This window comes from Centroberyx gerrardi, chromosome 3 (genome assembly GCF_048128805.1).
Source record: "Centroberyx gerrardi isolate f3 chromosome 3, fCenGer3.hap1.cur.20231027, whole genome shotgun sequence".
Lineage (NCBI taxonomy): Eukaryota > Metazoa > Chordata > Actinopteri > Beryciformes > Berycidae > Centroberyx > Centroberyx gerrardi.
The window spans coordinates 3170223-3186999 of record NC_135999.1 but is presented as its reverse complement, the minus strand read 5'-3'; the positions used below and the strand labels follow the sequence as shown (position 1 = coordinate 3186999).

Below are 16777 nucleotides of genomic sequence, written 5' to 3'. Positions count from 1 at the left end.
TTTAAAATCCTATTTTCCTTAAAACAAATAAAAAAAGTCGGCCCAGTGTGGTGAGATAATTTGACCTGTTTCCAATGCAGAACAACTTGTTTCAACAGTTTTCTTGAATAAAGTGTCATTTTCTTGATAGTAGTGGCCTTATTCTGCCTGGATTCAAGATAATGACACTTGTTTCCTTAAAATGTTGCAAAGTGTTTCCTTTCCTTAACTTCTTCAAACAAGTGAAACTGTATTGAAAACAAGTGAAATGATCTCACAGTGGTTTTTTAGACTGAATATGAGACTTGTTAAGATGAACATTTTTTGCAGCGTGTATACTGGCTTCAATCAAGAGTTTTTGCATCACATGGTCAGCGTAGATATTATTTTGTTAATTACAGGTTTAGTTTTTTAATCAGTAGTTGTTGAGAGAGGGGAGTGTTTCACTATGCACATCCACATTTTCCATCCAATTACAGGTCCGCCTCTCTAACCTCTTGTCTACCAATACCGCCCATACATCATAGGTGGTCACATGTGAACGCACTCCTTCCATCCCCCTGCATTTGACTTTTTCAGGTCCTCGCTGCCAGTTCTTTACACACCCCAACTTAGAAGAAAAGAGGCAAAAATCATGGGGAATATGCTGACTTACACCCACTTCAGAATCTGCACTACAAGCTCTACAGGAGAATTCACAAGAGCTGAACAGCCAAAGAGAACTAGCTAGATATCTGAGACAGCAACTAGCACAGCACATCTCCAATTTAACCCAGCTTCCACTTTCTCTTTATCACTCCCTCTCTAACTCAATCCCTTTTTTTCAGCTCTTCCCCCTCTCTTCCTCACCCCCTTCTTTCCTCTCTCTTTGTCACACACACACACACACACACACACACAAACACACACACCATTTCCTAAGTCTTTGCATCCATCTGTAACACACACAAACGCACACACTTTGCTTCACGTTGCGCTTTCCCCCCACACAATTCTCCACTGCTTTTTCACACAGTCAGTGGAGGAGTGAGAGGCTCGGGGAGGGAGAGATAGACGGGATAAAGAGAGCGAGAGAAAGAGAGAGAAAAAGAGCCTAATCCTGGATTGATGGCTGCTAATAAAGTTTGATTATGACTGACAAGGCACTCTGGGTTTCTAATTGACACTTCTAATAGCCTGGGAGCCCAGGCGGTGAAAAAAGAGAAGGTGGCGAGATACAGAAAGAGTGATAGAGGCTTTTCTTTAGGCTCAGCAAAGCTTGAATAGCTAGATCATCCCGCACCAAAAGAGTCCAAATCGCATGACGGGGGCAACAAAGAGAAGATGAGGTGACTAATAAGGGGTGTTGGTCCATTTCAGCCTTTCAGTTCAGAGTGATTAGTCAGTATTTTTTGCACATGCAGCATGTGAACCAACAAACTCAGGGCACGTCCACATCAAGCATGATTGGAGTGGTTCATTTGGCCAGGTGAGAGCAATGTGATTTGAACTCAGGTGGCACCAAATAACCGCAGCGAGACGCCTGGAAATGTGGATCTCTGTCCTGTTCCAAGAGAACTGTGGTACGGTTCATTGGAGTAAGACAACAACTGTTGGTGACTTTAGCGACGTCTCAGACCTGCTGTGACTTTTTCCAACCATGGAGAACAATGTTAAGGTTTTGACTCCCGAAGCATTTGGCGACAAACGTGTACGGCCGATGCCAATTTGCGCTACTTGCTTATCTAATACAAAAATCCTTGCTGATCACAGTGATGACATGACATAATCTGGCAAATTCTAGCGACTTTTTGTGCAGCCAATAGCTACTTTCCTTGGAAGACAGTTGGCGACACTGGTCTCAAACTGATGGCCATGCTCCTGTGTTCATGAGTTCTTAACTGGTATGAACACGAGACAAGGGAAATTACAGGAAAGAGCGCAAACAAGACCGCTGAGCTAAAAGTTACAGGGACTGAAATCTGATTTGTTTTGACTCACCCCCCGCCAACATCTCTAACTTTGGGGCGTCCTGGCGGCTCTGTTGGCTAAGGTTCATACTGTGTTACCGCAGTGTCCCGGTTTCAAATCCACCCAGGGACCTTTGTCGCATGTCATCCCCGCCTCTCTCTGCCAATCTCTCCTGTCTCCAACTATCTCTAACCTCACGGGATGCCAGCCTTCTAAAACTCTGTGCAATTAAAAAGCTACTTGTGAGCCCAAGCGCCTTTTGTTTACAAGCCCCGATTTGCTTGTTACTGGGCAGCGTGAACTTAAATGAACCAAATCCAACAAAGTAAACTTTTCTACTTTTCTAAGAAAACGAGCTGCAGGTGTGATCACACCCTCAGACCCCTCGAGAACGAGCCAAACTCGGCCCCTCCTCGGGCATCTTCACCTTTTGTGTTACCTTGTGTTCCCTTGCATGACCAGGTGCAGCCGCAGTAACTCTGGAGCACAAGCGGCTAAGAACTGCACAATGGCTGGTGGTGGCAATTCTGTTTTCAGTTTCCCTATTTCTGTGAGCTAATTGTCTTAAGATTTACCATAAGACGTTCTAAAGAAGATGTGGCATGAACAGAAAGAGACCCCAACAGAGCTTCTTTGGACAAGAAAGAGAACTGAATCCTCTGAAGGGTACTAACAGTTTTAACACAAAGAGAACTGATTTATTTTCCAGTTGGTTCCGGTTGGTTGGCAACTTAAAGAGGACAGAATTTGGATTGTTGAAAAAGGACAATATGTTAAAAAGTCAAGGCTATTCCCTTCCTTTTACTCCTAGTCAGAAGGGAATGTAATGTTTTTGTCTTTATATCCCCCTCCCTCTTCTTTCTCTCTGTCTTTCTGTGTACCTCATATTCAACGTCCGTGTGTTTTTCTTCTTGAATCACACACACATCATTCACCGTCTTTAAATGGAATGAGAATGTCCTTATTCCTGCTTTTCAAAACATCATTCTCTTCTGAGGGCAACTCGGCCACAAAGATGTGCCTTCCTGAGTGCTCTTTCGAACGGAGTAGTTTCACTCGAGGTGGAAACGGTGTGACGCATTGACCTCAAAATTTCTCAAATGGCTTCTTCGCATTCCGTGACATATTGTGTCCTCAAGGCAAAATCATATTGTAAAGGGAAGTTTTAAGCGGAACTGATTACAGTTTAAAGTGCAAGTTCTGTGTCTCAAAGTTTGAGAGGCTGTACTTACTCCTACAGACGCCATCTACATAGTTAAGTGAGTCCTTGTCTGTTTGATCTTCTTTTGCTCGTAATCTTTGTTTTCAGTGCAACTCTCCGTCCCCAGCTCACACACCCCACCCACACACACACTTACTGTCATAGACGAAATGTATCCTGCTAAAACCGTACATGTGAGCGCCACCCACAGAAACAGACGTCACAGTACTGGACACACTGTTTGTGACAGGTGATCTCTGGGAAGTGCAGTGCAGAAACACCACAGCAATGAGTGCTGAGCACCAAAGATGTTCCCAAAAAAATGTATTAAATAAATAAAACGAGGAACCTGAGTATTATCACTTTAATCTCTTACTAGGAAAAAGGAAAACTTTAGTGAAGGTTTGATATTTTGATGTTGATGGATTTTGCTCTGACTGGAGCATCACCAGTTTGAAACGAGGAATTATGGGCCGTGTTCGCCGCTCTGGGTTGTTTATGTCACACCTCCTGAAGACTGGAGTAGAGACCGATGATTTTAAATCAGTTTAGTTACCAACCAATTAGTCATATCGCCCCAGCTTGGATCAAATGACTTGCCAGACTTGGCTGTAACATCCAGGGTGTCGCATGCTGTGTGCTGTGGCAAACAACTCCAAATGACGGTACATTTTTATGTGCTCTCTCTCTCTCTCTCTCTCTCTCTCTCTCTCTCTCTCTCTCTCTCTCTCTCTCTCTCTCTCTCTCAGGCTCAGAGATGGTGGAGGCCCAGTGTCAGAGGTTTGAGGTGAGGAGCGCAGATGGAGAGAAAGTCCTGTTCTCCGCTGATGAACAGGAGATCAGCATCGGTACCGAGAAACTCAGAGTCACAGGTAGGGGGAGACACACACACACACACACACACACAGAGTACAACACATACTGTGCATACACACACATGCTGACCGATATGAGTGTTTGAAGGCTGATACTATGGATTAAAGCTATATTTTCTGCCAATATTCAATATATTTAAATTTAAAATAGAAGTATTGAGTATTTTGCCCTGAACTGTATTCTTATCAGGAAAAGGCATTTAGGCCATCATGAGACACTAAAACTCTCCATTGAAAGCCATAGTCATGAAATTCTTTTATGATTTCTCTGGTCAGACATATGACATAAAATAATGAAACATGTTGACTAGATCAGTCAATGGTGGTCTGGGAGGAACCTCCATCATATCGACACTAACTGGGTGATATATGATCTTTAATTAAAAGGCCAATATTGATTGAATACATCACCAAGCCGTTGTTTCGTTCCAACTCTCACACACACACACACACACACACACACATCATAGTAGTCCGATTTTTTACAGTATGCTGATGCTCCACATCCATGAGGAGTTAATTGGAGATTTTCCACAGTACTAATGCAGGATAGATGCAGCTTCAGAGGGCGGACTCACACTCTGTGGTGTTAACTTATCACTGTAATAGTTTGGGTTACTCTGGGACACACACCCATACATACACTGTAGGCTGTTACAATGAGTGATCCTGATAAGTGCAGCCAAACAGGACTTGGGTCAGCAAGCAGAGCGCAGTTTGTAGTGAGAGAGAGAGAGAGAGAGACTGGGAAAGAGAGTAGGGGAGAGAGTGAAAAAGAGAGATGGATGAGATACCGATGGCAAAGGGAAGGGGGGGGGGGGGGGGGGGTAGTAGGGAAAGAGAGAGGAGGTGATATGATTACCGAGGAGAGGAGGAGAAACATGCGGGGCAAAGAAGAAGGAGAAGAAGAGAGGGGTGAGCGAAGAGAGGTGAGGATGATTGCAGAAGACAGGAAAAAGCAATTTAAGTGAGATGAGAGGAAAAGCGAAGGGTTGAGTAGAAAAATCGGCCTCCTCTGTTTGCCTTTCCTTTGCCACAATATCTTTTTTCTGTCTCCTCCTCCGTCTCTCACTTACTCATTCTCTCTCTCATTTAACGAGGTGGAGAGGAGGTCAAGTGGAAGCAGGCAGGGGTCGGCCAGCTGTCTGCGTGTGTGTGTGTGTGTGTGTGTGCTTGCGTATCTGTGTCTGTGAATATGTGTGTGGTTCTGTCTATGTTTGTGTATTAGTGCATGTTTGAGATAAATTGTGTGTGTGTGTGTCTGTCTGTCTTGTATATTTTTACATTCCCTTACTGCTTGTGTATAAACCCCACACCCACCCACCCACCCACACACCCACCCACACACCCACACACCCACCCACACACACACACACTCACTTAGACATACACAAATTCAGCTTTCATGCAGTAAAACACACATAGAAACACACCAAATATGCATAAAGTGAAACTGAAGTGAAACCCACACATCCATGTACACACACACACACACACACACACACACTAACACACACACACTCCAGCCCAGGTAATTGGGGAGATCTGTCCATTAGAGGCACTCCGAAAGAACGAGGGAGCAGGGGATGGATGGAGAGGTGAAGGGGTAGAGGTGTAGAGGTGATGGATGCTGACATTTACACTGTTTGATGGAGGAAGGAAAGAGGAGGAGGAGGAGAAAAGAGGGAGGGGGGAGGGAAAGGAGGAGAGGAGAAGGAGACAGCAGTGATTTAGGGAAAGAATATAAACACAAACATGCATTCAACTCACATGTATGGAGGGCCAAAGGAGTCAAAATTAAAATGCAATCACTATGCTATATATATATATATATATATATATATTAGATTTCTAGATAGATGTTTCTATTGAACTTAATTTACTATTTAAATTATTACAATTTCATTTTAAGTGTTTAGATTTAACTTTGGATTTTTAAATTGCCAATTTTTCACCTTTTTTTTTACAGTTTGTGTTTCTATGTGTGTGTGAAAGAGGAGCAGACGGTGGAGAGAGCATGAAAGACAGAAAAGGAAAGACGAACAGATGAAAGGACTATGATCATTAGAGGCTAACTCTCCCTAGAGGCATTCTCTCTTTGTCTGCCCACAGGGAAAACAACATGACCTTGGTCCACACTTACCCCGTCCTCCACTGTCGATCAACAGTACGGACTGACTGCTATAGTTTTATTGGAGTGTCGGTCAGGGATGCTAATTATAATTTACATAAATAAAAAATAGACCAAAAGGGAATAAATAAAAACTAAATTCAATTAAAAGGTAAGTTAAAAGGTTCTGGAGGACTATGAATTATATATCAATCAATATATTATATATCAATATCAATCCAATTGTGTGATCACCACAAGGCAATCGACCACCAACATGAACAATATTCATTTATGGATTATTTTCTTGAACAATATATTCATGCAATACCGTATTGTATACTGAGTTCATATCAAAGATTCGTATCATCTTACAAAGGTGGCTAAGTCCTATTTCAGGAAAAAGGAAAAAAGGACAAAACTGAGTTCTGAGACAAAACTGAAACCTGCCATTACATCCCTGATGTAGAAGGGGGGAGGGGGGGAGCATCAGATATGGAAGAAGTTGTTGAGATGGATCGAGATTTGATGTGTTTCTCACTCCATATGATGAATTAGTGATGTATTCTGCCCTAGCACCGCTCTGAGAAACAGAAATCTGAAACAAATTCTTAAAAGGTCCAGTGCAATGAGAATGGCATTTCTCAATTTCATGGTATAATTTAACAAAGGACCTCTTAATGTAAAGTTACCCAAATTACTATAACTGTCAGCATTGTGGAAAAATGACTAACGCCCTTTGAAAAACTCTCCCTTTGGTTGTCGACAGAATCAAATTTTGATTTTGAATTCCAATCTACTTCCTGGTGTAAATGATGTCACCTTCACCCAGGTTTTAATGAATGCTGTGATTGGTTGACAGTATACAGTTAATCAGGTGTCCCATAGTCTGTCAGAAAATAGCCAGCCAGCTACTTGCCAAACTAGCTAAAATCTCTGTGCCTCCATTGTTGCTGGGTGCCGAAGAAGAATATTGGCACAATCATACGGAAGGTCCAGCTCTCACTCCGTCTCAGTCCTACAGGCTTTGTATCAAAAACTGAAAAACAAAATAATAATAATAATAAAAAAAAAATGATGCTCACTGTGTTAGAAAGCAACATAAAACTTTTCCTGACTGCATTGAAATCACTGCACTGGAAACTGTAATGCATTTTTAAACAAAGAATAGGCAGTCCACTACTAGTAGTGAATGATATCCCCTTTCTACTCACTGTAATTAAAATAAATCCCTTCTGTCTCTCTCCGTAGTTCTTACTCTACTCCACTATTTGTTTTCATAGCACATCATTCCTGCATTATCTCTCTATGGTCACAAGAACATTGTGATGGACGGCACGGTGGCTCAGTGGTTAGCACTGTTGCCTCACAGCAAGAAGGTCCTGGGTTCGAACCCCGGTCCGTCCTAGGTCCTTTCTGTGTGGAGTTTGCATGTTCTCCCCGTGCTTGTGTGGGTTTCCTCCCACCATGAAAGACATGTATGTTAGGGTTAATACTGTTGGCTGTACTGCGGCTGCCCACTGCTCCTAGTGTGTGTATAGGATGGGTCAAATGCAGAGGATAAATCCATGGGGATAATAAAGTATACAAAAATAAGGGTACTAAGGCCCTAAGTAATTTTGGTTATTTTAATTTAAGCTTATTCTACTGTTGTACTCATTGCAAGTTTCTCTGGAGAAGAGTGTCAACCAAATACCAAAAATGTAAATGTAATATGAATGTTTTTTGGGGTTTTTTAACTGAGAGGGTTACTGGCTTGGAGAGACAAAAAAACGAAGGCTCTGGTTAGATTTGGCCCAAAGCCTGCAGAAGGTACACATGGTTCCAGAGGCAGGTCTAAGACTGTGTGTCCAAAAGTAACCTCTTGACCCTCAGGACCCTGTCCAGCTCCGGCTTCTTTTTCTTGCCGTTTTCAGTGAAAAGGATTTGCTGTTGCGAGTTCCTAACAGCACTGAGGGCTTGGCATGTTTTTGGAGTTGCAAGCGCTAAAGGTTACAAACATTTAAGGCCGCACTAGGAAAGATTTCAGCCGAAATCACAAAGTGGGGGCGCAACAGAGAAGAGCGTCCCATTGTCGCGAAGTGAGATGCCGTAGATTCGCCCCATTGTCCCCAAATGAAATTGTGGTGTCTGGTATGGACTAACCCTAAACAGCAGCTCACCAACATTAGATCTTTTCCTCTCTCGTCCTTTTGGTATCTTTGGTATAAAGCATCACAGACCGGCGGGGTTGGTAAACACGATCGTGGTGTGTGCAGTTTACTGATGTCAATTTGCATGATTTCTGAGCAAATTCAAAGTCAAATTCTTCAAACGGTTGCCTCTCGCTGTCATTTGGGGCACCAGTGTACGAAGTTGCCTAGTGCGGCTTTAAACTTTCAGCAAAATAGTGCTGAGCTTCCAACAGGTCTCCTATAGTCTCAGCAGGAGCCACGACCAGCGCTCACCCCCCCCCAGCATCTGTTCAGCGCTACAGGCTAAAACAGAGGCGCCTGGCGGACGCAGGGGGTTAAACACTGCACCATGTCGGAGCACTGTGTTATGCATTTTAAGTGGCCGCGATGGCTGCAACCAAGATATGATGCTGTGATATTGTGCTGCCTTTCACAATGTCTCCAATGTTTTCTTCTTCTTTTTTTTCTCCCTTCTTTTCATCCTTTCTCTCCCTCTCTCCAGGGAACGAAGGCGTGGTGTTCGGTCATTCTGTAGAGACGTCGCATGTCAGGGCAGAACCCTTCCAGGACCTAAAGTAAGTCATTCAAATTATTTGAATGAGTGTGTGTGTGTGTATGGATGTGTATACTCTATGCATGTATATGGAACTAGATTGTATAAGGGTTAGACTTTGACCAAGGGGGGTCTTCCACTGATTCATGGATTTGTACATAAGTGCAGGGATGTAACAGAGGGTGAACCCACCTAAAGTCAGTTTGTCCTTAGAGTAGTTTACCACCTTTTTAGCCTGACATAAATCTTTATGACAGAAATGCGTAGTATACATTTTAGTAAGTAGTATCAAACTGATGAAAGTTAACTGAGGATAGGGTCTTAAAACAAAAAAAACAAAAATGTAAATTGCTGCTTTTCTGAAAATAGAATTGATTTTGTGTTTATACTGGTGGAAGTTTGACTGATCATGATAACAGACTGGAGGTCATAAATCAGTGCATATGTGTGTGTGGGTGTGAGTGTGTGTGATGGTGGGTAATGTTTCAGGGTCACACTGTGACCGAGGGCGGCTCCCCATCGACACTAAACAATCAATGTGTGATGGATGAAGCAGGCCAGCTGTACTTATTCTAACCTATTGCTACTTCAAACAAATAACTGTCCAGACTACTGGATCACTGAATTAGGATGGGTCACACCAACTAGTGTGTGTGTGTGTGTGTGTGTCTGTGGGTGTGCGCATGTGAGTGAGTGTATGCTCTCTGCTGTGTATGGAAATCTAGACATGTGTGTGTATAGGTGTATATGTGCATAGATGCTCTCTTCTTTGTGCATGTGCACTCTCTCTTATTACATATGACTGTGTGCATCTGCTCTCTAGTGTGTGTATGAGTGTGTGTGTGTGTATCCTCTACTCCTAACCCCCTGCAGATGTGTGTGTGTGTGTGTGTGTGTGTGTGTGTGTGTGTGTGTGTGTGTGTGTGTGTGTGTTGGGTGTCTTCCAGTGGCCTATGAAGTGCCCTTAATGCTAATGTGTCAGCTTCATTTGGGTATTGTCAGAGAGGATTAGCTGAAAAGACCGACCTAGTGGCCACAGGCCAGGGAGGGTGAGAGACATAGACGGAGAGAGAGGGAAGAGAGAGAGAGAGAGAGAGAGAGGGAGAGCGGGTGAGAAGGGATGAAGTGATACAGTACGGTACTGGGGGCAAGGAAAGGGATCCTGTGGTTGAGGTCTACAGGGGGAAACGGAGGGAGGGAGAGGTATAATTGACTGGACAGTGGGAGAGAAAAGGAAACACCTTGTGACTAGAAGACAAAAAAAAAGAAAAGTAGAAAGTAGAGAAAGGGGGGGGTGTAGGGGAGGGAGAGAACAGAAGGGATGGAAGGGAAGGTGGGGTAGGGGGGGCAGAGATTGGATTAGATGAAACTCCTGTCGTGTTTCGCAGTCCAGTCCTCAAGTACCCCTCCTGAAGTTTTTTGTTCCAGCTCTACTACTTGCGCAACCTGATCCAATTAACGGGCAACACACTTCCGTGCTACAGCTCTGTCCAGGTAGATCTGTCTCTAGCGCTCCACCAATCAGCATTAAGCCCTTAATTGGATCAAGTCTGGAACAAAAACGTGCAGGGACAGGGAGGACTTGAGGATAGGATTGGGGAAACGGCACGGTAGCGAAATTGGGTCGTTGCAGCACAGGAGATAATGGGAAAAAAAATTATGAAAAATATATTGATGTATTCGGGGTGTGCAGAATGGCAGCAGTAGCACATGCTGAGACAAAGAAAATGGATGGAAAAATACACCAAAAAAATATGCGCAATGTGAAAATGCGAGGAACTGGACATACGGACGCAAGGAATTCCGTGTTGTGTACGATTTTAGGCTGATTGACTTGGAAATCAATCATGGTTTTGGTTGCAGATTACTTTGTAGATACTTGAAATACTTCTAGTATTCTAGAATACTTTCTATTCTATCCTTCTGCATTTTAATTCGCACCAGGCTTGGCAGCAGCACTGCCAATGACGTCTTTGGGGAATCTCGCTTCTCTAAACTCTTTGGGTCGGAAGTCACTGGTCAGTGCTATCGCTCCCAAATACCCAGGGGACATTTTTCCTGCTGCAAATACTGGGTGGGAGGAGAAATTTACAGACGCCTGGATAGAGTTCCACTTGGGCTGATATTCTTTCCGCTTGACTGCGTCGGCTGAATTTCTCGCTCAAGTTGAAGCTGAATTTCTACTTGACCGAGCGGCCCTTTGCCTCAATTTGCGCCGCCCGGAGCAACGTTACGTTCTCGCTCGCGCTCCGTTCAGCTCCTTTCCGCCGGCTTTGCACGCATTCACGCCGCCGCAAATGTTTTTCTGTGTGAATGTCGGGGAAAATATATATATAGTTTGGTCGGTGAAGGGTCAGAATCGATCCGATAACGGGCCGACAAAATGGCAAAGAAACAAGGCTCGGAAACTGAGAGAGATATAAACGTCCGGAGACGGAGGTGTGAGGTGGGCGGATAGAGGGTAGAAGTAGAAGAGGCAGTAAGACCCCATGCATGGCTAGGGGACCAAAGGGGAGGAGAGAGGGAGGAGGTGGTGATGAGTAGGTGGAAAGAGAGGAAGGAGAGGGGTTGGATGAGGTGAAGAGAAGAGACAGAAGGGACAGAGGGAGGTGTAGGAGTGAGGATGGGAAGACGGAAAGAGGAGGGAGAGAGCGAGAACATTGGGTCAGCGGACGGGTCAGTGCGGATAAGCAAGGCGATGAAGCCTGTGGCGAAGGCCTAAGGTGGAGAAAGAGGGAGGGAAGCCTCGGATTGCCTGGCTGGTGTTATGTGATCCAGCGGAGCAACTCCTAACATGTGGGATCCAGTTGTTTTTTCCATCGGTTTCACCTGGCTTTGTGTCGCTAGCTGCTCTGTAAAGCCATTCTTGACAAATTCATGTTGTTAAAAAGAACTCGATAAATCAATGTGACCCGACTTGACCTCGTCATCGTCCTCACAGTCATCACAAAGTGCGCCGTCACCACTTGACAACATGGATATATGGAAATAGAAAGCAAATATTACACACACACGCTTGCATGCTCACAAAATACATCCATTGACACATAATACATACGCACACACGCATGCAATGAAACACATTCAAAAACACAGTTAAAATCACAAAACATGAAGGTACTGACACATAGCATGCATGAAGTGAAACCCACACATACATGCACATACACACACAACATACAGTATATGCATTGACACACACAATGCAATACACACAGTACATTCACTGAAACACACACACACACACACACACACACACACACACACACACATACATACACACACACACACACACACACAGCATTCATGCAGTGAAACATGCATTGAAACACACACAACCCCTGCATGGAGTGAAACGTATAGCATGCATGAGGTGATACCCACACACATATGCGTCACACACACACACACACACACACACACAGACACAGTATTCATACAGTGAACACATGCTAGCAAACACACAAAACATATAGTGCAGCATATAGTGATACATATAGCATGCATGAAGTGAAACCCACATCTCTCTCTCTCTCCCTCTCTTTCGCTCTCAATTCAATTCAATTCAATTAAATTTGCTTTATTGGCATGAAAGTTTACAAACAATGTTGCCAAAGCATGAAGGTACAGAGTGTGTGTGCGTGTGTGTGTGTGTGTGTGTGTGAGTGTGTGTGTGCTGGGTTAGCACTCCATCATATAATGACTATCAATAGTCATAACAGTTCAACAATACAAAATACATTCAATAAAACAAGAATCAAAAACACACCACATTGGTCTCTCTCTCTTTCTCTCTCATTCACACACACACACACACACACACACACACACACACACACACACGAAAATATGAAATTTGCATGTGATGGCACATATAGTATGCATGAAACCCACACAGCATTCATACAGTGTAACACACACATGAACACATATGGAGCATGCATGAAGTGACACAGAATACGCATGAAGTGAAACCCACACATCCGCATCCGCAGACACACACACACACACACACACACACACACACACACACACGCCAGCGACCTCTCCACTGCATCATCTATTGCAGGGTTAATGAAAGTAATAAAAAAATAACACTGACAAAAAAAAGACGATTACATGCTTCAAATATTTCCCCTTCTCCGTTGTCGCTCATTAGCTGTTAAATGGCAGGGAAAGAAACAAAGGAGTGAAGCAGATTCATTTTAATGATGATTTTTTTTTTTGAGGTGCATTCAATAAGAATAGATATTTCACGCTGCAAGTGGGGACGGAATCAACACCAATTAAAAAGTACAAGTCCTCTATTCTTAATTCATTTATTCTTTTTCTGTTTGTTTGTTTTTAATGCTAGATTTTAATCACTTTTGATTGGAGACTTTCTATTTTCTATCTTTCTGTCTCTCTCTTTCTCGTCATATCTTCGCCCTCATCTCCCCGCCTCCTCCCCCTCTCTTTCGTTGCTTGTTGATTCTCTCTTTCACACTCGCACACTTTTCGCCACTCCGTTTCTCTATCTTTCCGCACGTGCATCCCTTCCTCCCTGTCCCTTCCTCCCTCTCTTTTTCGGTCTCGTTATGAAAAGTGGAGCGTTATGCAGTGAAGGTAAATGGAACATGTAATGAGCGGATCGAGTCCATTTAAAGCTAATGATCTATCTTACAGTTTGAGAGAGAGAGAGATGGAGAGAGAGATGGAGAGAGATAGATGGCATACACTTGTAATTATCAAAGTCTACATTGCAGAGTACAGGTCAAAAACTTCCTATCCAGAAAGATGAGTCACTTTGCATCCTGCACACTGTAGTACTGGGCTATATAACTTCTGCTGATGTATGCATTTCTGACATTTTACTGTTATGCCTTGTGTGTTATAAGTGGTTTGGCTTGCTCTTATACTGGGGCCACACTACACGATTTAACAGACTGTGAAAAGACTGGAGAAAAGGATCACACACTTTACGACAAGTTATACTTGGGGATCACACACTTGAGACCAGATGGATTTGAGGATTGCACACTTGATAACCAGCTGGATTTGGAACACACACTTGACGACCAGTTGGATTTAGGCAACACACACTTGACGACCAGTCAGATTTGGGGAACACACACTTGACGACCAGTTAGATTTGGGGAACACACACTTGAGGACCAGCTGGATTTGGAACACACACTTGATGACCAGTTGGATTTAGGCAACACACACTTGACGACCAGTCAGATTTGGGGAACACACACTTGACGACCAGTTAGATTTGGGGAACACACACTTGAGGACCAGCTGGATTTTGGGAACACACTTGATGACCTCTTGGATTTGGGGAACACACACTTGATGACCAGTTGGATTTAGGCAACACACACTTGACGACCAGTCAGATTTGGGGAACACACACTTGACGACCAGTTAAATTTGGGGAACACACACTTGACGACCAGTCAGATTTGGGGAACACACACTTGACGACCAGTTAGATTTGGGGAACACACACTTGAGGACCAGTCAGATTTGGGGAACACACACTTGACGACCAGTCAGATTTGGGGAACACACACTTGACGACCAGTTAAATTTGGGGAACACACACTTGACGACCAGTCAGATTTGGGGAACACACACTTGACGACCAGTTAGATTTGGGGAACACACACTTGAGGACCAGCTGGATTTTGGGAACACACTTGATGACCTCTTGGATTTGGGGAACACACACTTGAGGACCAGTCAGATTTGGGGAACACACACTTGACGACCAGTCAGATTTGGGGAACACACACTTGACGACCAGTTAAATTTGGGGAACACACACTTGACGACCAGTCAGATTTGGGGAACACACACTTGACGACCAGTTAGATTTGGGGAACACACACTTGAGGACCAGTCAGATTTGGGGAACACACACTTGACGACCAGTCAGATTTGGGGAACACACACTTGACGACCAGTCAGATTTGGGGAACACACACTTGAGGACCAGCTGGATTTTGGGAACACACTTGATGACCTCTTGGATTTGGGGAACACACACTTGACCAGTTGGATATGAGGAACACGCACTTGATGACCAGTCAGATTTGGAAAACACACACTTGAAGACCAGTTGGATTTGGAAAACACACTTCATAACCAGTTGGATTTGGGGAACACACACTTGGTGACCAGTTGGATTTGGGGAACACACACTTGGTGACCAGTTGGATTTGGAACACACACTTGATGACCAGTTGGATTTGGGGAACACACACTTGGTGACCAGTTGGATTTGGAACACACACTTGATGACCAGTTGGATTTGGGGAACACACACTTGGTGACCAGTTGAATTTGGGGAACACACACTTGACAAGCAGTTAAATTTGGGGAACACACACTTGACGAGGTAAAGGATCAAACACTACTCCAGTCCTAATGCCATGCAACCCCACAAACTCATGAAAACACAAGGTCTCGTGCTTCTACAAAAGTTTGAATTGTTAACTAGCTCACACTACAGGAGGACGTCAAGACTTCCAGATTTACTACCAGATTTTAGTCAAAATCAAACATGCTTGAAATAATGTGGTGAGATTAGAGTCCTGAACCCTCACATTCTACAAGATCATCTGTTTGACAGACCAAGTCAACACCAAACTAGTGCTGACTTGGTCCGATTTTGAAAAACAGTCATTAAGGCCAAATCATGGCTATAATCAGGCTTAAAGTCGTGTAGTGTATCCCCAGCATTGCGTACCAATCACATAGACCAGAGTGGATACAGTAAAGATTTCTATTGTTTTTATGGATGCAAATGTCTCCGGAGCCTTATAGTGTTTGTGACTGAAGCTGAAGAGACATGAATACACAACACACTGTGCTATAACTGGGTTATGTTATGGTAACGTAGAAACAAAATGCTCTGTAGCCTGCTTTCCAGACAACACTCCAGGAACGCTATGCCTCGCGTTTTCAAAGCCTCTGGTGTGATCGCCACTGTAAGCCGTGTTCACACTATTCTGCTGTTTTTTTTTTTTCAAACTGCTTTTCTACTTAAAAGTGGATGGGGAGCGGCCGCGAGGCAGACGGAAAGCGGCCGCTTTTGGAAAAAGTGCTGTGCCTGGCGTCTTTTTAAGCAGAGCGGAGAGAAATGTTCAACTTTTTAGAGAGGCATTCATGACAGTGACCGACTAATCACAAGGAAAAGAGAAGTGGGGTTTGACGAAACGCAGGCAGCTGACAACAACAACAACAACAACAACAAAAATGAAAATGTAGAAAGCAGCGGTAGGAAAGTTGGTAGTGGTTGCTACTCTGATGGGAGCACATTGGCTGTGTTGTGGGAGTTTCTAAATGTCTGAGAGTCGTAGCTGGGTACAGTGTGCTGATAGTGGCAGCGACTGCAGCCAGTCACTATGATAACAAACCTGCTTTTCATTATCAGCACAACATGCAGTTGAGGCAGCACTTCTACAAAAAAAAAAGGAACAGAGCCTTAGGGATTTGAAAGATTTTCCACATGTGAGGGCGTCAATGTGAGTGGTCAATTACAGTTTAAAAAAAGGCAAAATTGTACAGGCATGTTTCCTATAGGACACAGAAGATGGCAACCTGTCAGTGTCAGTCCACAATACAAACATCCTTGTATTGACCTTGTATTGAAGAGGAAACTTTTGGTCCATTTTGACTTAATCAAGCACAAATCAAGTTACAAACACACACAAAGATGACAGAACAGACTCTTAAGTCAATGTTCAAACTTTACTTTGTCTGTTACCTTTGAAGTGCTGCCTAACTTTTAATTGTGTGTGTTTCCATGTCCTTGTGTGTATGTGTGTGTGTGGGTGCTCCTCTGCGATTTGAGGTTCTGACTTCAGGCTTGCTTCAAAATTTATAGTCTGCTCCACACAGAGCATAGACCCTTATTGCTATTGGTCCCGTGTGTCTTCTCCTCCT

The 16777-nt window shown here is 43.7% G+C and overlaps 1 protein-coding gene across 1 annotated transcript in view; it reads left to right on the top strand.

The window, feature by feature from the left end:
* sgcz (sarcoglycan zeta) overlaps positions 1-16777 on the top strand; it is a 192481-nt gene that overhangs the window by 124896 nt on the left and 50808 nt on the right. Inside the window, exons 4-5 of the mRNA XM_078282019.1 lie at positions 3880-4002; positions 8792-8864. Of these exons, the coding sequence (XP_078138145.1) occupies positions 3880-4002; positions 8792-8864 (196 nt within the window). The remainder of the gene's footprint in view (positions 1-3879; positions 4003-8791; positions 8865-16777) is intronic.